The 26,079-nt window shown below is 35.3% G+C and overlaps 1 protein-coding gene across 1 annotated transcript in view; it reads right to left on the reverse strand.

Annotated features, from left to right (window-relative positions):
• Positions 1-19,922: 19,922 nt before the first annotated feature.
• LOC145688509 (transferrin-like) overlaps positions 19,923-26,079 on the reverse strand; it is a 67,544-nt gene continuing 61,387 nt past the window's right edge. Inside the window, exons 12-15 of the mRNA XM_081762856.1 lie at positions 24,682-24,840; positions 22,091-22,206; positions 21,549-21,704; positions 19,923-20,138 (exon numbers count right to left, since the gene is read on the reverse strand). Of these exons, the coding sequence (XP_081618982.1) occupies positions 19,965-20,138; positions 21,549-21,704; positions 22,091-22,206; positions 24,682-24,840 (605 nt within the window). The 3' untranslated portion in view covers positions 19,923-19,964. The remainder of the gene's footprint in view (positions 20,139-21,548; positions 21,705-22,090; positions 22,207-24,681; positions 24,841-26,079) is intronic.

Raw genomic sequence — 26,079 nt, forward strand, 5'->3', positions numbered from 1 at the left:
TTTCCGAAAGAAGTCTTCTCGGGCCCCTCTTGCTCATATCAACACGGCTCCGTGAGCCAGTAAAAGACTCCCTCTAGTCCATAACGACCTCTTGCGCTTATTCGCATTATATATATATGGGGGCCTTTAAGGATCTGCGCCAAGGGTCCTCAACTTGGCCAGTCCGACACTGCGAGAAATGGATTGTTGCTGGTCCCGATTTCTGGCATTAAGGCCAAAGAAGGCCAAATATTTAAAAACTCTCAATTCAAATTTCGGGCTTGCGCTTCTGTCCCCGCTAATGCTGCGTAGTCCACATTTTTTTAAAATTACTTTACTGTTAGGTTACAGATGAATTGATTCACTGTGTGCTACAAATAAAGTATAGACATTACATTGAAGTTTTCCAAACAATACTACTGACATGGACAGCAAACTGTACAGCAAAAATAAAGATGGAAAAATGAACGGTTAACTTCAAAAAGCCCACTCCAGTTGAAGTGCTTATACAGAAACAGATAATGACATGGAGAATCAGTCGTATTGGCGAATGCTGAAGCAAATCTTCAATTATCCGCTTACTCACTTACACTAACATGTCTGCTCACTAGGGGCACATCCCCTGATCGCCAGCGTGACGTTAACATATAGCCACGAGAGAATATATCTCAGATTTTGAGTACAATTTCAAAAATTCATTTCCGTAAACTGTAAAAGACAGTGACTACTATGCTAATTACCACTAATTAAACGGAACTTTTGAGTTGCATACACGCAGACTACTAGGGAATGAGCACCATGCACTAACAAAGAATATGCTGGAAAATTAAATACGACAAAGGTAAAGACGGGATGATAATCGATACAAATGTATAGGATGAATGGCATACCAGACCTTCGCCAAGTATGGTGGAAGAAGTTATTTGTTTACTTCTTCTTGCCCAACCACTAAGAACACTCATATATCCATTATGTGACTGCGCAATTAGTATACTCAAATTCACGAACGACGACGAACTGAAGGGTGAGGATACGGTTGCAAGTAACACCGTAATCATAATAATATAGTTCAACTAAACAACGGTGAAAATAGTGGGGAAATTAGAAATGACCATAAGTGAATAGTTTATATCGCTCATTTCGAAATACAGCTAGAACATTAAACTTGCAAACAATGACAAAAATCAGTGAAATTTGGCGTTATACTAAGCATAGTTTGGGGGGAAAGCGAGCATCCCCGTGGGGATATTTCAGCTGACTTCTTTTTAGGGAGAAACAAAATGTGATTAAGGGGAGAAATTCCCCTCATCTCCCCCGGTAATCCGCACTCCATCTCCCCGGTCGTAAAGGATCGCATGTCCAGATTGGACATTCCATTGAAGCAGAGGCGGACCCAAGAAAAGTGGGGGGGTGGCGGTGGGTTGTCATACTGCTACTTTCAAGGGCTCCAAACTTTGGGATAGATTTTATTTATATATATAAAATAAGAAAACTTCCTTTTCTGGGGGGGGGGACGATCGCCCCCTTGATCCGCCCCTGCGTTAAAGGATAATTATCGAAAAACAGGATGCCCATAGACAACCAAGGAAAAGCATTTGGAGCGCGAATTCTCATTGTAAACAATAAAAAATAGAATTTTCAGCATTAGAAATAGGACAAAGCCTTTTTCATCCTGTTCTGTGAACACAATTATTCACAGCCATTTTGCTTTTTTTCTGATATGCTAAATTCAACTATTTGAATATCATGATCGTCAGGGGTGTAGCCAGCAGGTTTGTGTAGGAGGGGCCCGTCGTTTTTGAGGAGGGAGCCGCTACAATGTACAAAGCCCCCCAAAAAATGTGAAAATAAAAAAAAATGAAATCGTTAAGTTTAACGTCCCACAGTTATGCCGGTTAGGCTAAAGGAGACGGTGATAATGAGAAATGAGTGTAATGGTGGAATGAAGAAAGTGGGAGGAAACGGGAGAACCCCGAGAAAACCCACGAGCACGATGTTTGTCCACCACAAAGTTCACACGGCGCGAGCTGGGATCGAACCAGGGACCCCAAGCACCGGAGGTGAACGCTCTACCACTGAGCCACAGCGCCCCCCCCCCAGAAAATGTGTTGCTGCTAGTGTTTTTGAGGCATGAAAGAAAGGAAAATTTTGGTTTCCTTCTGGAAAACTAAAAACACTATTTTATCATCTTCTTCTTCTTCTTCTTCTTCTTATTATTATTATTATTATTATTATTATTATTATTATTATTATTATTATTATTATCCATAAATTATATTCAAGATAGTTTTTATTATGCTTAATCAAGAACTACTGCCCGGGACCAAACGCTATACTCTTGTGCATAACTATAAAGGTAACCAAGAAAGTTCTGTCCCTTTTCGTGGAGGTCTGTGTTCAATTGGACCTCACACCGTGAGTTGAATGCGAGTGGATATAAGGCGAACATCAGTTATTGGTGTGGGTATATCCAACATACTACCTGGTTGTGGTAATTCAGATACACCGTGAACTTGTGTAAAGACAGAGGGAACATGGGACATCCACAGAGCGTCATAACAGCATGTATGCTGAACGAGTTCAAATGGAGGTCAAACGCCGCTGTAGCGGGACAGTAAACATGCCAGGCTTTTGGTGAGGGTGTCGTGACGACGCGGACAGTGCAGCGATGGTTTAACAAGTTTAAGGACGATAACGAAACACCCGAAAACACCACGTGCCAGAAGACCAACACATGTACAAAGAGGAACTGGGACTACAATTCAGTGTGTGGAGAAACCATTTGGCAGCACCATTTGAAACCATTTGGTTTCGGAGCCATTTCTGGACAGGGCGTTGACATGTGATAAAAAGTGGGTCCTATACGAAGCTCCACGGCGCCGTCGTCATTGGTTAGCATCCCATGAACCGATTTCAAAACAGCCGAAACCAGCACTGTACCAGAAGAAAGTCCTTCTGTGTGTTTGGTGCATCGTGCATCGGGAACTTGGGTGAAAAAGCAAAAAAAACTTTTCTTTGTTACCTTTATATTTAAATTTAAGACCTTGTATACAGAACCTATCTACACAAGATTGATTTTCTTTGAAATTTCACTTAATTTCTTTACGGTTTCCTGACAAAAATATTTATTTATTATTCGTGACTTAAAAAAAAAAACAATTATTTTATTACACTGACAAGGGAAGTATCAATGAGCTCATATCGAAACCTACCGTAAAATTTCACTCAGAGGAAGGAAGTCCCACAGAAAGACCACACACAAAAAATCAGCTGCGTTTTTGAAGTGAAATTAACCAAAATGGCAGATTGAAATGTCGCGTATCCATGTCGACAATTGCACAAATACGTTCAGTACCACCCCTTGTAAACTGCCTGTTAATAAGAATAAAGAATAAATATGCCTGTAACTTTTTACCAAATGCACGCATCTTAAAAATAATTCTACCATTGTTTTTCTGCTTAAATTCTAGCCCAAAATCATGTATCATATTGCCCTATTCCTATTTGCAAGACTTCACCTGCATTCAAGATGGTTGCCGTGAAGGTTCACCTTACCGTACGACTTCCCCTTAGGTAGGCCTATTGTATGTACCCACATTGTTGTTATTTACTTTTTATTATTAACAGGCAGTTTACAAGGGGTGGTACTGAACGTATTGTGCAATTGTCGACATGGATACGCGACATTTCAATCTACCATTTGGTTAATTCCAATTCAAAAACGCAGTTGATTTTTTGTGTGTGGTCTTTCTGTGGGACTTCCTTCCTCTGAGTGAAATTTTACGGTAGGTTTCAATATGAGCTCATTCATACTTCCCTTGTGAGTAGAAATAAAAGAGAGAGCGAATGAAATCCAAATTGAATAAAAACAATGTTTCTCACCAAATTTTCCATCCTCTATGTCTTTTAAAACACTTGTTAAAACATATAAAAAAAATACTGTACTTACAAATCAGTTTAGTACCTTCGTTTTATAGCTGTATTTATAGTACCTTGTTAAAACGTTTGTCTTCAAACTGTCAAATATAAATCGCAGTAAATTGTGTAATCTGCTGTCACAAAAAAGTATCCTATTTTTCGATCGGTATAAGGAAGAGATACTATACCATTTTTCGATCGGTATGGAAGAAAACAATATTTCTCCATACTATTTTACCATAAATTTTTAATTGTCGATAAACTTTGTTACTTTTAAATGAATGAAGCGAGATAATTTTACTATGATGTTTTAAAAGCTGATCATTTGGGGCGACCAGGAAACCATTTGGGGGAGCCTGGCCCCGCTGGGCTCCCCCTTTGGCTACACCCCAGATGATCGTTCACGAAAACAATTGATGCACTAAAAAATTCTATGAATAATCAATAAGCTCGATCGCCTCGCTCCAAAATGCCAATTAATGCATATCAAGTTACTTGATTTCACAATAACATAGGGGCGGATCCAGTGGGTGATTTCCCCCCCCCCCAGAAGAGGAAACTTTCTTATTGTATATATATAAATAAAACCCATCCCAAAGTTTGGAGCCCTTAAAAGTAGCAGTATGACAACCCACCGCCCCCCCCCAGGAAGTCGGTTCTGGATCCGCCCCTGGAGTGTAAAAAGTTTTCAGGCCAGCCATCCTGAATGAGATGTTCCTGGGTTTTCCTCATCTACATCAGGCAAATGCCGGAAGGGTATTTAAGATAAGGCTCCGAGGCCACTCTCATCCTAACACAGGGTGGGAAAAAATGATTTTTATTAAAAAAAAATGTTGATTTTTTTTTATTTAAATCGATTTTTTGATTTAAATCAAATCTTTCTCCTCGTATAACACAAGTCGCGAACTGAAGAAAAAGCATTAGAAATTAGTATTAAATGCTAATTATGCCATTTAAGTGAAATTATTGGTGTTGAAGTTTGAATTATCCCCAATCGTTAACCTATATCAATCGCAAACAATGTAAATTATGGCTCTTTTTAAAAGTAAATTATAGACTTTCAGTCAAGCAGCTACAGCATCATCCCTATTTATCCTAGGATCATGGCACATACATCACTCTGTTTAGAATAGAACAGCTTTCCAAATTCACATTTGCCTATCAAGTCCCTGAAGCAGGAAATTTTGAGAGTAATCGGCATTTTTTAAACTTTTAAAAAAAAAAATTGATCCCCTCTGGATTCCCCTGTGTTAACGCACAGATCTCAAAATCAACTGGGAAATACCAAGGAGTGTACTAAATTTCAAGCTTCTATCTTGAGTAGTAAGGGTGAGGAAACTATTTAACAATGAGTTAAGAACATTCCCACAATGCCCCAGATGACCCGGATGTAATATAACAATTTCCTCAGACATCCCTATTTATCCTAGGATCAAGGTTGGCAAAAACCATGATTTTTATTGAAAAAACAAAAAAGTTTTTTTTTTTTTGGTTTAAACCTTTTTTTTTTTGTTTAAATATCTTGCTCTACGTACTTATACCACATATGGACAGAAACAAGTTTTTTTCGCCTTGGTGTTATTATGCAACAACCGGGTTATGCTAGAAGGGGTCACATAAACCCAAAGTGGAATCCAAACCGCTTCTCGGCTTACATCCGAAAGAAATTATCCTCCGTTTAAACTCTGAACCGGGACTAATTGGCCAAAAATGCGATACGTCTACCGACTCACTCACGAAGGACTCCTGATAAAAAAAAAAAAAAAAAAAAAAAAAAAAAAAAAAAAAAAAAACGTTGTACTAATCTTTACATACTTGTTAATATAACTGTCAAAGAGTCATTTCAGAAAGAAAAAAGATAATCAGTTGCACAAGTGAAACCATTATACAGAATTACATATGGACAATTTCGAAGTACTTCAGACTACAGAAGAACTCATTTAGTCCAAGTTAGTTCACTACGACTTTTATTAGTGCAAGTAAAAGAAATACAACGATTTAATTTGCATATCAGTAAGAAAAGTGAATAAAGATACGTATCATTTGAGTCCACTTTGGCTCTAACCCATTTATACATAAATAGTTAAAAAAGATACTTCTGATTTCAATAAATGCCTCTCGTGGAGTTTGTATGACCCCCCCCCCCCCCAAAGTATGGCATTTCAATGTATTTTATCAATAGTAAACATTATTAAAATGAAACAATGTTTAGAATTTCTTTGATTGCAATTGCATAACAATAATAACAAACTATAAAAACATCATAAAATAAACATTCATAAACTTATATATTAAAAAAAAAAAGTTGCTTTTGTAGTGTAATCTCTTTGAGTAATGAATGGTGAATTTATGTCTGAGTATAATACCAATAATATACAGGAGTGAAACGTGATAACCCACAAATGTGTGTTCATCAAGATTTTACGAACACACACTTTTACGAACATTTTTCGTTTTTTGGTTTAAACCACCTTGGTTTAACCCTTTGGGGATCTTATGGTACATTTTGTACCATACGCGTTTTTCATGGTACATTGCGTTATTTCTCTTCTATTTGAGCTTTTTCGTCCGGTTTTTTTTTTCAAGTCCAGAGACACTGTAGAAGACATTACGTATGGTTTCAGACCGTCCTGCGTCCAGACATGGGAGGTGATGACGTCATAAGTCAAAAATTTCTTTTCTCATTTTCTAAGCCTATGTTCAATATTTTTTGGCGGGCTTATTTTTCTACGTAGAAGATTGAAATTTTGCACAAACATTCAGTCCACCGAGCAGTATTTACCAGATTTTTTGTTCCGATGTCAGTGCTAAAACAGGGGGGAACCAGAGGGGAAAATGGGTAAAAAAAGGGATTTTTTAACCCCCAAAATCCCGTATTTCGTCATTTTCCCGCCTCACATACATGATAGGACCATGCGAGTCATACCGTCTGAAAGGCCGTTCCATTCGGAAGAGAATGACGGTCGAATTGTTATTCTAGGGTAATTAGGGACGTCTCAGGGATTTTTTGAAAAATATACTTCTATATAGGGAAATATGGGGCATTGTCGGTATATATATTTTTGGCGGGCTTATTTTTGAACGTAGAAGATTGAAATTTTGCACAAACATTCAGTCCACCGAGTACTATTTACCATATTTTTTGTTCCAATGTCAGTGCTAAAACAGGAGGGGAACCAGAGGGGCAAAGGGGTAAAAATAGGAATTTTTTACCCCAAAAATCTCGTATTTCGTCATTTTCCCGCCAAAAAACATGATAGGACCACGTGAGTCATACCGTCTGAAAGGCCGTTCCATACTGAAGAGAACGACGGTCGAATTATTATTCTAGGGTAATTAGGGCCGTTTCAGTGAATTTTTATCCAAATATACTTCTGTATAGGGTAAAACTGGGGCATGCTAGGGAAATTTTTTCTGGCGGGCCTATTTTTCCACGTAGAAGATTGAAATTTTGCACAAACATTCAGTCCACCGAGTAGTATTTACCAGAATTTTTTTCCGATTTCTGCGTAAAAACAGGGGGGTCCAGAGGGGCAAAAGTTGAAAAAAGGGAAATTTTGCCCCAAAAACTCCCTTTTCTCAGGAATTTCCCGCCTTAGATACATGATGGAGACATGTGAATGGTACCGCCTGAAAGGCAGTTCTATTCAGAAGATAATATGGGCGACACATGACCCTAGGGTAATTAGGGATGTCTCAGGATTTTTCCCCCTGAGATCATAGTGTTTTATGGTGATTTGGGGCATTGTGGGAATTTTTGATAAAAATTCTCCCACCCTTACTATTCAAGACAGAAACTTGAAATTTGGCACACACATTTAGTATACCAAGTACTATTTATCAGATTTTTTTTAGATGTCTACCTTGACACAGGGGGGGGCCAGGGGGGGCCAAAGTTTGAGAAAAAATTTTCCCTCCGAAATTTTCAATTTGAAATTTTTTCTTCGCTTCTGGTATATGGTATGAGCATGCAAGTGGTACCATTTGAAAGCCTGCTCTAATCTGAAGAGAATGAGATGAACCATGATCCTAGGATAAATAGTGACGATGCAGTAGCTGCTTGAGTGAAAGTCTCAAAAATAGCCCAAAAAGCCAAGATCTCCAAAGGGTTAAACCAGCCAACCCTGTCTAGGATCATGATTTGTACATTATTCTCTTCAGAATAAAACAAATTTTCAAACGGTACTCTTCAAATGTCTCCATCATGTATCTGGGGCGGATAATTACGAAAAAAGGAATTCTTTTTTACTTTTTTTTTAATTTTACCTCTGTGGCCCCCTCCCCCTGTTTTAAGACAGAGATCTGAAACAAACCTGAAAAATACTGAGGGGTGCACTGTGTAAATCTGCAAAATTTCAATCTTGTAGGTGCAAAAGTAAGCCCGCGAAAAATAATATTCCCCAAATACCCCAGATTCCCGTATAAAACAGGATCTCAGGTAACAGTTTCCTGAGACATCCCTATTTATCCTAGGAGCATAGTATGTAAGTACATCAATTTCTACAGAATAGAACAGCTTTTCAAACGGTACCATTCATATGTCTCCATCTGAGGCGGAAAAATCACGAAAAAAGCTAATTTTTGTTTTAAAAAATATCCCTTTTTTAAAACATTTTTGCCCCTCTGAACCCCGCTGTTTCCACGCAGAGATCTGAAAACATCTGAAAATTATTAAGGGGTGCACTGAACGAGTGTGCACAATTTCAGTCTTCTGAATGCAAAATGTAACCCGCCAAAAAATAATAATAATAATACGCATAACAAAAAATATCTTTTTAAATTTATGACATCATCACACACTATGCCTCAACGCAGAAAACCATGAAAGTATATGTAACGTGTTCTAAAATGCCTCCAGTCTTGAAGAAAACGAAGTAAAAAGCCTTATTGGTACTTTTTTAATCGAATAATAAAGATTCTACCCTATCACCTAAAAATATATGATACAATTTAAAAGGTTACGCATTAAGGAAAAAGTACAGCAACGTTTATCAAAATGATACTTTTTATCACAAAAGTTACTTATATTTGGCAGGGGTCTATTTTTAAAAACTCAGAACTAGCTTGCGGAATGAAATAGGCTACATAAATTTCGCCTAAAGTTATAAAATTAACAAACAAAAAAAATGAAGGGGATAGGACCCCTCTAAATACGCCCTATTATATTGGAACAAACAAGCAGGCACACACAAAAAAAGAATTTTCGTCTTAAATGTCGATGGTAATTTCCCCGTTGGAATAGTTAACGATTTTAAAACCCAAACCCAATGTTACGAAAAGAAGCAGGATTGCTCCGTTACCTGTTCAAAACGGGATCTTCCCTAATCATCCTCTGCATGACACTTGCTTTCATACTATACTGTACATTTGAGTCTCATTGTATTATGATTATTAACTTCCATAATCGAAATAACAGAACAGAAACGGGATTTTACTTATTTTCACTTTAAATTAATTTATTTCGGAATTCGATTTAAATCAATGATTTTTATTTTAAAAAATCAAGTGATTTAAATCTTGATTTAAATCAGACTGATTTAAATCTTGATTTAAATCAGACTGATTTAAATCAATCCACCCTGTCCTAACATGATCGTAGATGCCGCACTCATAAAATCTTATATATTTTGGCGATACTTTCTGATGGTTTTGATCACGAACTCTGAGGAATTTTAGGTGATTTGTTACCAGCATTGTCTCCATAAGACAGTTGCTAAATGTTAAGCATGATTTATTTGTTTATATACAACAGCTGATCCACAGCGCAATGTGTGATTTACGAAAGGTAAGAACTAAATGTAGTGTAGTGGTTCATATATACAAATCTAAAATTCAGCAACTCCACACATTATTTTACTAGCACCATTAAAACAATTGCTCGAGAATTACTCTTTTTATCCGCTCTTTCCCTCATTTTCCTTTTTGCAATATATTTTTAACAAGCGATATGCCATTACACCTAACTGGTAAGCAAACTTGAGGGAGGACCGCCACAAATATGTGCAATAGCAATACAACATATTTATAAAAAGCTGAATACTGCGAGCAGATTGATGAGCTGTTGGCCAGAGGAAAAGATGGAATAAATGGTGTAATACGTCGGGAACTTTCTTAGTAAATGCTTGTTGTGTTTGTACCTATGCACTTTTAACACCCACTTCTGCACATATTTAGACGTGTTATCATATTTTAGATCCACATATATTATTTCGTTATAGCATTCATTACTACTGTATCGCTGGACCAATTTCAAAATCGAAAAAAGTACCAAAATGTACTGCATTCGGTTATATTTGGTTGGATTACACTATCTTAGATTACGTTACATTAGGCGTGCAGTTTTACTATACGGATCCATAGTATAAATAGTAGTGGGATTAGTAGTAGTAGTAATAGTAGTATCCTGTTTGAGTTTTCTCGAGTTGTACAAAAATAATGAATGGAAGTTGTTGAAATCGCGTGAAAGACATGATCTACTAAACATATGAACAGTTTCGTAAGTGTAGAAACCAGGGATGAAAAAAGAACCGGTTCAGGCACCAAGAACCCGTGCTAAAGATAGGAACCTGTCCGGAGCGTTTTCACAAGAGCCGGTTCATTTTCCATCGCTGATAGAAACGAATTGAAACTACAGAAGAGGAACATCTAACAAAACCCAATCTAATCTAACGTAGTTTAGTACTTTTTTGGATGACATATCTCCCCCAAAACTGTGCAACACATAAAAGCCATGCATTTTATGACACATAGGACCTTATGTAGAGTTGTTCTGACGCGTGATTAGAGCCATACTAAAGAGTTAGAGTAACATATGTTTAATGCAGTAGTCAAGCCTTTAGTATGACGCTAATCACACGTCAAAACGACTCTGCAAAAGGCCCATAGTGTTTGTCCACTAGCCTCGCTTCTGTATATACCCACCGCCGCTGACGCCCTGCCCTGACTCAGTTAGCATTAGTGCTTTTTAGTAGCCATCTAGCACATGTTGGTACGTATTTTATGTACTAGTTTTTATGCCATACTCCATACAGTATTTCGAACAATCACCACCAAGGAAGCCAGGGTCACAACCTAGAGAAACAAAATAATATTTCCTTTTTTTTTTTTCGATTTTCGTTTGGTCCGGCGATACAGCAATAATACCCAGATTTACTTTAGGACAATTTAACCGTTTAGGATACAAATACAACATCCGAACATGTGTTATGAAAAACACAAACTGTGCTAGGTTGCCTTTAAAAAGCACAGCAAAAGGAGCATGTGGACCGCGCGGAGGAGCGGGCGCACCAGCGACAGTGAATGCATGTATAAGCGAGGATATCACAAAGACAATACGTATTTCTTCTAGGGGTGTTCATATTGAGATTAAAATACAGACTTTCGGTATTTTTTGAATACCGAAAAATATCGAGATACTACAATACCGAAACCCCGAAAACCAAACATTTATCGAACGATACCGAAATATCGAATGAAGTCCAGGATAGCTAGCAAACGCTAATAGGTAACAATCACGAGGAAATATATGTGTAACTGAGTAATCTTTAAACAAATGATTCATTATGTAATATTGCGTACTACTTCAACAGTATAAAATACGGTAACCCCAAATAATGCTTTTGATGCCAACCAGAATAACATGTTTGTCTCCCTTTCTTGTACCACAAAGATGCAATTCTTACATTAAAAAAAAAAAAAAAAAAAAAATGTTATTCGAGTTGGTCAAGGGAAGGAATCTTTCTCTTAGGCTCGGATTTTTATAATGTATACGAAAAATTAGTTCATGATTTTATTGCTTTCTGAGACCCATTCGTAAAAGGGAGGAAAGCAGAAGTTTTATCTTCTCTATCGCCATACTGATATAGTAATTCGTATGGAAATTGTGTGTCGATATACTTCACGGATTATGTACTCTACATGATTTACATAGTGATATACCGTATATTCGAATTATATAAGATTTCTCTTCTGACTATATGGTTAGCGTACGCGCCTTTGGCGTGGGAGACTCATTTAATTCCCGGTGGGAGTTCATGTGAGTTCCACGTCAAGCTATAAATCTACATATCATATAGCTTCGCTGATGAACGGAACGCCAACAAACCAATGAATTCAAAGCAGTGAGGCTCATTGAGAAACTCCAATGTTTTTGTGGAAGTTGTGGAAAATCCTTTTCTTATGCCGTATTATTCATGTGAAGAAACTTCCAAATTCGGATGACTTTATCCAGTTTTATTATTTACCTTTGATTTCAGTCCCAAGCAATGGAGATGATTCAAGAAAATACTGTATTGCATCAAAATCGAATACTTATAAGCCTGTATTTAATCACGGTTATAGTGAAAAATCATTTTGCTACCTCATTACAGTATTTATGTGCAAACCTGAAACAGGACTACTTATCGTCAATGTATTTTACTATTCTTGACCAAATTCAAATCTAAACGATAGGTTTATTTTCTTAGGCCTCAAAGAAATCGAACACTAGGCTTTGCGAAAATCGGACAAATTTTCCGGACGTTACTGTGGGAACCGCCGTTTGAGTAAAACTGAAAGAGCTAGTTTCAATTCTTCTGCTACTATTATATTTTATTGTTGTTGTTGAGGTATTAAGCGCAGTTGACGCGAGAGAAGAAGTTTTAAAGTTTATTGCCTTTCCTTATACTTTATCTACAATATCAAACAGGAGTATGCAGAAACGCCCACAGGATTCTTTTCCAAGGTGTGACAAAAGACATACAGCGAAGACATGGATACACACATCTTCATGGACATACATACATATATATATATATATATATTAAATACTGTAGTATGTAAGTAAGCAAATCTATTAGGTTTTGACATGTATTTTGAAGAATTGAACCCTTTTTGAAAATCCATGTAGGCGCAATTGCCCCCAGCTGCGGCCACCCATGGGAGCATGATTAGTACTCAAGTCACTAAAAAAGCCCACTCCAAATATCATGAAAATCTGACTTCTTAACGAAGTTTCTACGTTTCTTTTAAACAGAAGTTAGTTTTCTTAAGTACCGAGAATCATTTCACATGTAAGGACGATGGTATCGAGCCGACTTATACCAAATGCGGAGTTTTAAGAATTATTTTAAGATGCCTATGATGAGGTGTCCTATGAAAAGGAAAGGTGGCAACCATAAGGAAAAGGAAAGGTGGCACACAACGTTTCCTGCTTATAGATCAGTTTTTAATTGCCCTATCTCTCTAAAACAAAGATTTATATGGGTATTGTATTAAACATTCAAAATAGTTATAGGCCTATAATACTTTCGCACATTGAATAAAGCGTAGCAATAAGGAACTACGAGAAAACTAATTTCCACGTATTCCTCAATGAAACAAAGTTTGCATCTATCCCTGAAAAACTAAGCTGAGAACGCAGATAATGACACAGTAAATGGCTTCGGATGTTCCTAAGAAAAGAAAATAACCTGTATGATGCGACGCCAAGACAGTCATTTGGAGAGGCAATACTCTCCACCCTCCATTTTTAATAATCTGTATACTAATAAAAAAATGTGAAACTTCTTATGTCTGAACAATCGTGTTTGCTCCTGGCAAAATCTGAAATTACGCTACTGTGTGACGCACACAGTGATTTGTAACCCCGGTTCAATGTGCCTGGTTACCACTGATTCGAGGATTTTCTTTCTAAAGCAATAGAGTGGAAAGGAAACAGATTATAGCCTACTTAGAATGAATCAGTCACATTGAATATACCGAGTATAATTTCATGCATTGAGTAAGGCTTACGTCGGAGGAGCCACGAAGACAAATTTTCACGTACTTTTCAATAGAAAAGGGGGTTTAGACCGCAGTTTCCGGGGAACAAAATAGAATACACAGTACCTTACATGAAAATGCGAGCTGCCCGACCGCCTCCATGATTGACCTAGATTTACCTGCGCGACACTCGTTTGCACAAGGTTTAGAACCACTTCTAGAAATAATGTTGATGAAAAATAAAATCTCTTATTGCAAGTCTGTTCTTCGCCTTCCCACTTCCTTCAAAGGGAAAACATTTTCGATGGCGGGTAACAATTTATACTGTATTAAATACATGTAATAATCAAATGAAAGAAAAAGTAATTTTAATAGGGAAAATAAAATATTACGGAATTTACTTAGCCATTACAAGATAACAAACATTTAACTATTAATTGATACCATCGGTTAAAGGCAAGTAACTCAAAAGATACCTAATACACAAGAGATTAAAATGAGGGAGGGGGTAATTTACCTCTTATGCTGCATCTAGTTCAACCTTAAGCTAAGTTGGAAACTTAAAAAGAGAGAGAAAAAAAAAATGGTCATGCTTCATGAAAGTCAGGTGTAACAACAAATTATTCTTTTGGGATACTTAAGGGTCAGAGAAAACACGCTATAGTTTATTAAAATTGGATAATTGTACGAAATTTGTTAAACCATTTTTCAAAATGGAGTAAATCGACGACTTTTATCCATGACCGACTTAAATTTCAAGCGAAGATAATTGAGAATCCTGAAAGAAATTATACAGAGGAATATGTATATTTTACGAAAATCAAAAATGTGTATTTGAAGGGCTCGGGAGATCATTGTGACAAATGCAAGATACTGAAAGTTTATTTTGTGTGTGTGTGTGTGGGGGGGGGAGGGGGTATTACTGCATTTTATGAGAGTTTTTGCTCAGCATAGCAAACTATCCCATTCAAAAATAGAACCGTTATTACTTGCCATGTTTTCCTCCCGAGCAGTTCATTTGAAGTCAGAAACAATATTAAGTATATGTTGGGGAATAAGAAATAGTATACTTAATATTGTTTCTGACTGTACAAGATTTGAGAGACTTATGTATACAGAAATTTACAAATTGGCGTGAATTCACCCTCTTATCTATTTATTGAGACTTGCTTTTTATTTCCTCCCTAAGATTAAAAAGTAGGATCAATTTTACGGAAGTTAACGCGAAGCACACACAAAGTACATATGAGAAGCTCTTACGCTCACTTCTTTATTATGTATTTGTACTGAAATGAGTGAATATGATTATTTACCATTTGATCTACTCAACAGTTAATAGTTTATAAACTTTCCACTTACTTGATATGTTTGAATGAAAGGGTTTGTTTCGTAATCCACCCGGAGTGTGTGTAAAGCTATTGGCATATCGCGTAGAGAGGATAGACAAGCCGAGGCACAACACAGGCAGGAAACAATGGAGCAAAAGCATCGTACCACATACTTACCCAAGCACGTGCTAGGAAAAGGTCTCGTGGATGCTGTGATCGAGACTCAATGCACTCAGGTCGCTTGCGTCTTTTCCTGCCTCCAGAGGATAGAACAGTCGAGCCGAGGCTCAATACTGAGATTAATGCAACAAAAACCTCCCACTGCATATTCACTCGGGAAAACGCTTGACAAAGATAAGTACTAGTGAGTACCGTCTCTTGAACGAGATTCATCTACGAGTTCTTACTCGTAATTCGTATGTGTAAAAGAACTAATAGCGAATGAGATTGTTCTCGCCGACATGCAGTTCCGGCCCATGTGAACTTTAAGTTTCATACAGAAGTGACAATGAAGGCGGGGAATGTTTCCTTTCTTTCCTTCTGTAAGTCACTTACAGGTGCGCAGTGATTGAAAACCTGTCAGTTAAATTAAAAGCTTTATCTAGCATAAGGGCATGATGATTATTTTGTTGTTGTAGTAGTAGTAGAAGGATTAAACTACGGCTGCTTTCGTTTGAGTATTCCAGCAATATAAAACAGTGACGACCAACTTAGCACTATACGGCTGCAACAACTGTTTCAATTTTGAGGAGCCAATTTGTTTCATAAAGGGAACACGTTTGCATTTGTGATGGAGAAACAAAACTGAAGTGCTAACGCATATTTTTTTAAATGGCTATCTTATCAGTTTCCCGAAAACTTACAGAAGATGTTTAAGAATGGGAGTGTTTCAAAATAAGCAGAAAAGATTAGTAGCTCCGAAATATGAAAAATTGATGTGCAATCTTACTCCTCAAAAAGTTATACCTAATATCACAGTACTAGAGCGCATCTGAAGTGGACGGGGCACCGGTGAAGGTAGGGTGTGTTTACTATAAGCTACTAAAGAAGAAATGTTTCCTTTAGTATCATGTATTTATAGTGCAACGTGATAGGTTTCGCCATTCTAGGCATTGCGCTGCTCCTCCAGCTTTAAGTTATTCTGCAACAAACTTTGTATAGTACTAACAAGGAAGTTCAAAAGGTTAAAAAACAATAGTAAGAGAAGTTACTCTGCTTACATGCAATAGGCCTTTTTACATTCGAATCATTTGCGTAGCAGTTGATAAAATTCATTTTAGATTTTCGATTGATGCAAATGAACGAACAAAACTTGCACAAATGCAGCGAAACAACGTTTCAGTATGTTCTTCTGCAGAATTTCTGTAGAGAGTATATTTTGTTTTTCAAATCTATATAGACTTTAAAGTCCTGCACATCAGTGTCCAAACTTCGTGTACTTTTCTTCCTGGCTCGACCTTCATAAATTCAGCCATTTCGATCCACACACAATGAGACAGGTACTAAGGTAGTTCACGCAATTTTTAGATTAATCTCAGCTAGTTGAGATTATACTGAACTTTATGCATAAGAAATCTGATTCACTAGTTCCGAGCATTTACTTAGGTATCAGATTAAACTCAAATGACGTCACGTTGTCTGCATACAACCTTGAGATTAATCTCAATCTTTAACGGAATAAGATCTCACATTTATGCATAACTGTCAATGCACTCAAATCTCACCTGCTTCTAGCTGGCCTCTGCTCAATGGGTGGAGCGAGCGGATGCAGCTGAGTAGTTTTCAATCTAAGTGACTAGTTAGATTTCATTTTAAAGAAATATTTTCCTAATTTTAACGTACCACGATAATGCCCTTGAGGCTGAGAGACTGATGATTAGGACAAGTGAATGAAGACTGGAATGAAGATGCGGGAGAAAACTAATATCGAGAAAACCTACAGACTATGTCCACCACAAACTTGGCCGGAATCGAGCCAGGGACCTACGCACCAGATATAAGCCTCTATTACAACCACTGTGCCCCTACAATAGAAAGTTAAAGCTTAAGCCAGATATTTCCAACTGAATACTGTGACATCACACTGTTCCTTGAATTCTTAGTAAACCAGTCAGACCAAGGCCGTAGTAAACCTAGCGTTGATAAGTGACCAAACAAGACATCGTCAATAGCTTTCCAGATACACTACTAATGGATTCATGGCTAATCAAACATTGCCAGTATTTGTTTTATTCCCTTCCACTAACCTCTGTTCCCATTTTACAATCTAGGCAAGAACAAACTGAGCAAATGTCCGCTTCTACTTCATACAACGGGAAGTTCGAAGCGAGTCAACTGAACTCGCTAAGAATACTGGCTGCCGAAGTGCCTACTCGTAAAGTTACAAATTAAAAGAGCATTAAAAGTCAACTCCGCTATCTGTTGTGTAACTATTGCTGATTTCTACGCTTTTGCACATGAATCACTATTTTGCCTACAAGTTTGTATAACTTGTGTGCGTTTGCCTCAACCCGGAGCTGCCAGCCTGGAAAAAAGTACAAATTTACGAAAGCTATGCGAAATTTAAACGTCAGTAAAATTTTACTATGATTTAATACAGGACTTAAGTTTACGGAGCTTAGTACGTTCGATTCACTTGAAAGTGAGATCTGAAATATAAAATACATTTTTGCATAAATTACGTTTAGCAATATATATTAGGCAGTTAATGAATTCCATACTCTAGTATGTAGTGTTACTAAATATTTAACTTTCAAGGTTTGTCAGTGACAAACTAGTCTGCGTCATAAGTCTTATTGGGAAAACTAATCTTAATTTGTCCAGAAGAACTTTCTACTCCGACAGGGCTGAATCTGTTCCAAAGCAGTTAGCACTTCCACGCCAAACGTTAAGCTCTTTTGTATGTGCAGGTGTGATTGGTTCCACAATTTAGTATTTATAAACTTTTGCATCATTGTCCAATAATTTGGTAAATTATTGATATTCAATTTTATTCAAGAAAATTTAAGGGTTGGCGTTTGAAGCCAGATATTGTAAAACAAATTTCAGGAAGCTGACAGGTAAAAGCAATTTCAAGAGCAGCATCGGTTTTTTAGAATTTTTATTTCAATAAATGTGAATAGATGCATAAAGTATCAATTTGAATTTTGAACATCGCAGTTTTTGGTATAATCCATTCCGTATAACATGACTGCTCTTGAATTCAGTGAACTCGAAATTTCAAATTTGCGGGAAAACTGTAAATTAAAGTGGAGATTTACTATATTTTCTAAAAATATTATACAAATTAGACTAGCTCATTTGTACAGATAACTGCGAAATTTATGCAGGAAGAAAGTTACTGCACCTCAAATATGTGCAGAACTGATAACAAGGGGAAAATAATTATGTTTCCTTATTACGAGAAAAAACTTAATTCACGTAGGAATACAAGGGAAGATTCAACAATAGAGGGACTGCTCATATTTGATATATAGAACTCATTTTCGATGAAAATTACAGCAGTTTCTCGAGAAACAGTGACGAAGTATGAATTCTGACAACTATGCAATCTGCATGTCAGCATGCTAACATTACTAGAGGAAAATAGAATTCTTAATTCCAACCAAGTCATTGATATCTAGTGATTTATTTATTTAGCCTGAAGACTTGAAAAATCTCAATGGCGTCCTAATGGAAAAGCCAGCACAACTTTACTAAAGGCTTTGCAAAATCTGAAGTCTTCAGCGTGGTAGAATCATTACCATTCTTTAAGAATTTCAGATTAACACTATCTGTAGTCAAAAAATCTACGTTCTTAGATATATTAGGCCTTATACAGTCGTTCTGACGCGTGATTAGTGCCATACTAGTGTTCGACTAACATGTTTCTTGCAGTAGTCAGGTCTTTTGGGATAATCATACGTCAAAACGACTGCATAAGGCCCATTGGGATTAATCCGTATCTAGAATTCAGTCAACCTGCTTTACCACGTGCAAATAGCTAATTGACATATGCCATGTAGTGACAGCTATTGAAGCAATTACGATACTACAGAACTTTCATTTGATCAACCCATACCTGTATGAGTTTAGATCTTTAATTAGGATTCTGAGAAAGTACAGATAGGCTTGAAAATTAACAGGACTTAGAATATATATAGAACGTTTTTATTTTTTATTTTATTTTATTTTATTTTATTTTTTTTTTTTTTACACTGTTCTAGGTCAGTCATTTGTAGAGTTACTAAAGTTTCGAGATAGTGGTTTAAGTTATCTTGAAAGTAAAGTAATATTGGAAGAATATTACTCTTAGGCAATGAGATTCAAGATTTTTCTACTAACTTCGTATATTAGTTCAGTATTAAACTACAAAGACCAATAACTGGTTCATATTAGCTATGATTAAAAAAAAAAAAAAAAAAAATTAAGTTTCGCCAACATGGCTTCGAACACTAACAATGTCTGATGTGTCAGTGTGAAGCCAATATGTTCAGATGGCGAAATTTGTACATTTTTAAATAAACTTTGCTTTGTTCAGCGATTCGTATTTCTAGTTTAAGTTACAGAGAGCACACAGCAATTTCATGAAAACTTGTTAGAATCTAGCTTATGGCACATGAATACTGGTAGAATTTTAATGTAAAACCTAGAATATGTAAAACAATCTTCAAGATTGATTTTTTAAAAACTAATTTCATGAATTAAGTCTTACAATTACGAAATTTCAGACTTTTGCTTTAACTTCTGAACGAATCCTTTTACATGTTTACTAAATTTAAATTCTTCGGTTTAAGACTAAATTGCCTACTACAGTGGTCCAACAATTCCAACATTTAGGAAATAAGAATTGGAACTTTAAAAATTCAAAATTAGGAAACTGGATCCAATTATACCAGTACGAATGATTTAGTTCATCCATATAGTATTCTTATGGAAATTAAAGTTTCAAAAATAAGTTTAAACTTCTGGAAGAAATTACATTTAACTTAATTTATTGAGCTATATTATGTTTGTACATTAGTTCAGCGTTAACAAAATTGAAAATACAGCCAACAAAACAAGATACACATTAACAGGTAATTGAATAGGACTAGAGCATGTTGTAATAGTATCAAGAATATCTTCGTAATTAAATTGTTGTTCGTACTTCATTTCCCAGGTTATACGATCCACAAATTTTTGAGCGACGTCCTGGAAAATAAATAGTAATTTTAGTTTTTGAACACTAGAAATTTTATGTAATATTAGTCCTTAACATGAAAAGTTTATCTAGACGGTTTTAGTGTATGGAGGGTGTTTATACAGGGGGATCATTTATCTAGAAGTTTCCTTAAAATACATAAATTCGTACGATGAAAAATCTGCAAGGAGTATTTGAAACTATGCAAGATCACAGTAGCAGTTTTGTCAATCCAACGAAATTTCAAATTTTGTCACTTATTACAGATTTCACATCTAAATGTTAAACATTTGGCACTACAATATAGAACATCCAATACGGCAGCGCTAACGTGGGGTATACTGAGCAATGCATATCCAAAGCATCTTAGTGTCGAATGCTATGATCATGATTGGAACAGTTGCGACGAACTGAAAATTTTTCAAAAATCTGTTTCGAGAAACTGCTTAGATAAGCATCACATCGAACCACTTAGGTAGTTTTCAAGAGACTTAAGATCATAATGAAGTTTACGTCAATTTAATCAATTGTTTCAGAGGTATGAAGAGCATGGATTGAGATTGCTACTTTTTAAAAATTATTTATGGTAAGATTTGAAAATTCTCGGCTTCTATAACGTTTTTGGTAGCTGCAATTATAAGTTCAATTTTAAGCAGGTTGCGAACTACTGATTTTTAATATCTCCGGAAAAGCTTTCGATACCGAAGTGCTGTAAAAAATTATAATCCTTACATCTATTGCAAAGATTTACTTTGTTGAAAACTGTCATTAAGTACTTTTTGAAATAAAACCTTTCGAGAAAAAAAAAAATCAAATCAAATTTCCAATCCTTCATGATTGTTTCTATTCAAAATAAGTCATGATTCTAGTATTTGACAAGTACTTTCGATCTTCAGTGTAAGATTGTGTAAAAGTTAATTTTTCAAATTTTCACAAAATTAAAATATTTAGATTTAATACAAAGAAAAGTTTACAATTATTTTAACGTTAAAGTAAAATATTTTTCAGGATTTTGTGGTTACGTAAAGTCACGTACTGAAATATTTCAAAATATTTATATGAAGACCTCTATATTAAGACTTTTCTAAACCTTTTGACTACCAATCTAAAGACTACTTATTCTTAAGTAAATTAACAAAGTATGAACCTTCTGGGATTTCTTTAAAACTATTTCACAAGCCGAAGTGTTAACACATGCTTGTAGAAGGTACAGAAGGGTGGGCAAATTGTTTAAGATTTAACTTTGCCCAGGTTATCGGAAGAACTTTTACCCAACATTGAATTAGTATTTGTAGAAAAATTTAGTAAATTACTTACGCCCATATATAAAATTTAAGCCCTCAGAATTTCAACAGAAGGACATGCGTAAGTAAACTAATAAGTGGAAATAGTTTTAATAGGAACTAATAGAACTGTATTACCTGAAATAGAACATTACTTTCTCCATCAAATTTACCAAATAACTGCAGAGGAACTGTGGGAGCTTTGTGAGAAGCACCAAATATATTACTTAACTCTAGAAGAGCTAGGAATATTTCATCTCTCTTGATTCCTTTTGTATTGCTGCTAATCATGACCTGGAAAAAATTAAATTGATTTTTCAGAGCGCTTGCAGATTAAACTGTTTCGAAGTTATACAAGATGATTATTGGAGTGATGAGAAGGCTATCTCCCGTTTGCTACGACTTGAGATTTGTATAGCCAAAGTTGTCTACGCTTTCATTTGGCAACTCCCCCCAATAATCATTTAACATAACTTCTCTAAGTTTTTAGTAATTGTTTTACTCAACGTAATTAGTTGAAGTAAGATTTGGAATGCAAAAGTAACCTTGAATTTTAAAATTCTATATATAAAATTCTGTTGCATTAATATATAATGTTCCATTATACCCACAATGTAATATGTATGGAATTGCTTTAATATCCCAATTTTTACTGATCTTAAAATTAAACTAAATTTTACCTGTCCTGGAGAGGCCCAGCCAATAAAGCATTTACTATCATTAGATTTGTTGTAACAGATTGGACGGAAATCAGCTGAACGTAAGTTGATTGCCCAGGAATCATTGTTAGCACCATCTATAAAAAAAAAAAAAAAAAAAAAAAAAAAAAAAAAAAAAAAAAAAAAAGTTAATTTCTCAACCTTATTTTAACTAGCACAACAGTTTCAAGCCGCACAGTGAGATTTTAAGTTTAGGTGTGTGGTTAGCATAGAGTTTTTTTCAAATCGAATTCACAACTTAGATTCTCCCGACATTGGGGTAAACTTCTTGCAAAACTGTATAGATTACGACCATTGGTAGTCATAACTGCAAGTAAAAGAACACTTTCTACGGCTATAAATGACAGTTAAAAACGTACGGGCCACCGCACTAAACTTTTTCGCTCCAACTCCTTAAATCATGTACTGCAGTTACATTTTCTTGTGAAATACGAAATTTTAAACTAGTGAAGTTTTTTTGGAAACTTCATACAAAGAAAACTTCTCCAAAAGTAAACCATACCTTTTCGATTTTTCCATAAATGACACCATGTTAGGGGTTAAATATTTGTTTAAAAATCGCATGAATGGTATTTTACAAAATTGTAAAAAGCAAAATTAAAGTACCCGTGTGGATAATCTCATGGAAATTATTTATGTAACAGGAATAATGAAATTTTTCTAATATATGACCAAAGTTGCCTAAGTTTGAGAAAGTCAAGCTCGCCCAAGAGTAAATATTCCTTAAGTTTCTCCTAAAGAAGAATTAGAAGTTATGGAGTTAATTATATGAAAAAACAATTTCTTGAGTTAAGGAAATTACCTGAAACTACCCATCGTAAGTTTTTCAGAACAAATTAGTTGTCAGTCAGGTTATTAATGAAATATTTATGGAACTTCAACCAAATTGCCCGAGTGGTTTTGAAAAGAGTCAATCTCATCCTCCAAGAATAAACTACCCCTCTTACATTTTTCACAAGATGCTTTACTGTTAGGTTAATGACTTGAAATATGAACAAAATTGCGTGAGTAGTTTAGAAATAGTAAACAAAACCCTAGAGAAGACTACCAACATGACGAGATTGTTCAAAGTGATAAAATAAAAATAATTCGAGCAATCTGAGAAAATCAATTTTTGTCCAACTACCATTATTTTTAAGGATAAGAAAAATTCGAAAAAAACAAGAAAACTCAAGTTCAAAATTTGGTTGAGATACGTTGAACGATATGGCCTCTAGGCGTGTAAATTAGGACGAACTGACAAAGTAACTCAGTATCTGTGGGCCATGAAACATTTCAATAAAAAAATTCTAGTTTTTCATAATCCTACTTCTCTTCCGTCGCTTGAAAGTATAGAGCAGTAACACTTTCGAGGGACACTACCTTCGCCTTCAACGAAGTTTAGTTTGAAAAAGGTTAAGGTGAAAACTTGTAGGAACTGAAAATTATGCGAAGTAGCCACTACCTAGGTACATGCTGTAGTGTTTGATGTAAAGTTAGTTTTCTACATCTAATAATTTATCATTCCCTCGCTACACTTTTTTACCCTTTTAACCTTTCTTTCAGCTCACATCAATTTAAGATTAAGCCTGCGTCCCTCGAAAGTACTACTATTGATTTATAGCTGTGAGTGGAGTTAGTTTGTTGTGCCTTGTAACAACATTTATATGGTTCCTCCGCCGATAAAGGTAGCTTTGATGCTAATAAGCTATTAATATACAATTTTAATTATGCAGTTGATGGCAGGCAACTTTTATATCCCCACTTCTAGATAGTTTTGCTAATAACATTTACCGGTTTGAATAGCTTCGACAGTGTACATTAACGAAGAACAGTAGGAAAAAAAAAACACTGAGAAAATTTAAAGTAGTGTGTTCCAGAATTAATACTGAGCAGAGAAAACTACACTGTAAGTACATTCCGCATTTAAAAATAAAATTTTAAAACTTTTCAGCAGTACAAAATATTTAGAGGTTGTGCAAATTCATATCTGCAGATTATGACTAAATGAAGTTTCGACGAAATTCGATAGTCAGTGCGTAGTCTAAAGTCAGAATCCAATAAATTTCGAATCTAATTGTGTTTATCGCTCGTTCATGTTTTAGGATAGTACTTCAAGTAAAATTAACAAATAACTTACAATTTATAGTTATTCATGAACTAAATTTGTATGTTCTACATTTACCTTTCAGTCATAGGCATTCACTAAAGTGTAGACGCTGGCTTAAAGAATCAACTGACTTCAGTTCTATAGTCAATAGTTTAGTTTAGCAAACCTCTTAATGGAATTTGAGTTGGTTAAAGAACTAGGGGTATAATTTGCACACCGGAGCGATACCCATAAATCGGAGTTTCTTCGTAAATCCAGTAGTAGTTTTCCCCACTCATTGAATCTACATACTTGATAGACAAGAGTTAGTCTTATGCCCACGAGAAATTTCTTCTGATAACATTCTTGATAAATGTGAAGATGAGTTACTGTATTTTTAAAGAAAATTCACTAGAGATTCATGTTAGAGATCGGAAAAAAGTAAACTGAAAAAATTATACTACAATATTTAAACTACATTTACCTGTATTTTTCACTAAAGTATCGTGATTTACAATAGCAACATCTCCCTTTCCACTGACCAAGCATCTGAAGGCTCCGGTTTCTCCACTGAAGATATTTTTTTCATCTTTCGAACAAATATTTTCGCTGTCTTTGTTCTGATCCTTTTCCACTGCTTCACCTGTAAAGATTAAGTAAATTTTGGTTTGTGAAATTTCAAAATTAAGACATTCGCATTTTAAGTTTTTTTTTAATACAAGGTTTTATTCCAATTTTGAACCTGTGCACCAAAAGAGCCAAATAAATGCGTTCATAAAACTTAAATCATGTGAGATTGAACCTTGTGAACAAGGTCTTCAGCATCAGTAGCCGAAACAGTGTAGGAACGCCTTAACAGTTCAGTGTTTTTGCTCAAGCAAATGTAAAACAATTACATAGAATTTTTACTTATCACGCAAGTAGTAACTGGTTTTATGTTGATTAGGCTATAACTCAATTTTAAAATTTTATTTTAAACTACTTGAAAGTAGTTTCAGAAAAGATCAATCATCTTTAAGTGCAATACTTAACATTTTAAAGTTGCATACAAGAATACATTATTAAAAGCTATGGTGCTATAAGTTCATAGTTTAAAAGAAAAACTGGGAGAAATCAGATTCCAATTCAAATGAGCTTTATATTTGTGCGAAGGTAATTCAGAGGCATTTTTGTTTTGAGTTTAGCAAGGCTCAATTTAGACGGACTCGCAAGCTCGCTCTTATGAGTGGACACGTTATCGAAGTACACTCATGTCCAAAATTATTGTCGCATGTCTATAAATATATTGTTGTAGGAATACAATTTGATTACGAATTCGAATAGTATTTCTTATAATGTTAGTATGTGTATAATCGGCAAAGACATGTATGTGGCAAATTTCATGTCAAAAGAGCAGTAAATAAGAACAATAAAACGAAAATAAAACTTTCTTGTTCATTTAGCAATATTTTGTTTTTACTCATTCTAATTTTCTTATTTATAATTCTTTTCCTATGAAATTTACCACAAATATACATTTTCCGATTATACACATAGTAACAGTATTAGAAGTACCTTGCAAAATAACTATCAAATTATATTCTTACAAGAAGACAGTTATAGATATGCGACAATCATTTTGGACATGACTGTACATAACTTGGGAGTAGTTGTTCAAAGAATGAATGGCAGTATTATCTTAATCACATACAGGTGATAAGTCTTCAACGTTTATATTTTGTAATTATTTAGTGTACAACAGTTCTCTGCTACTGTTCTGTAAACCTAAAGGAAAATTGACTATGGAACTAGTGGCACGCACTTTCAACTCACTAAATACTTTATGTAAGTGATATAATTTCACGAAAATTCTTTAGTCAGTAGCGATAGTAAGGTACATTGT

This window comes from Thermobia domestica, chromosome 1, assembly GCF_964235325.1.
Source record: "Thermobia domestica chromosome 1, izTheDome1.hap1.1, whole genome shotgun sequence".
In the NCBI taxonomy this organism is placed as follows: Eukaryota; Metazoa; Arthropoda; class Insecta; order Zygentoma; family Lepismatidae; genus Thermobia; species Thermobia domestica.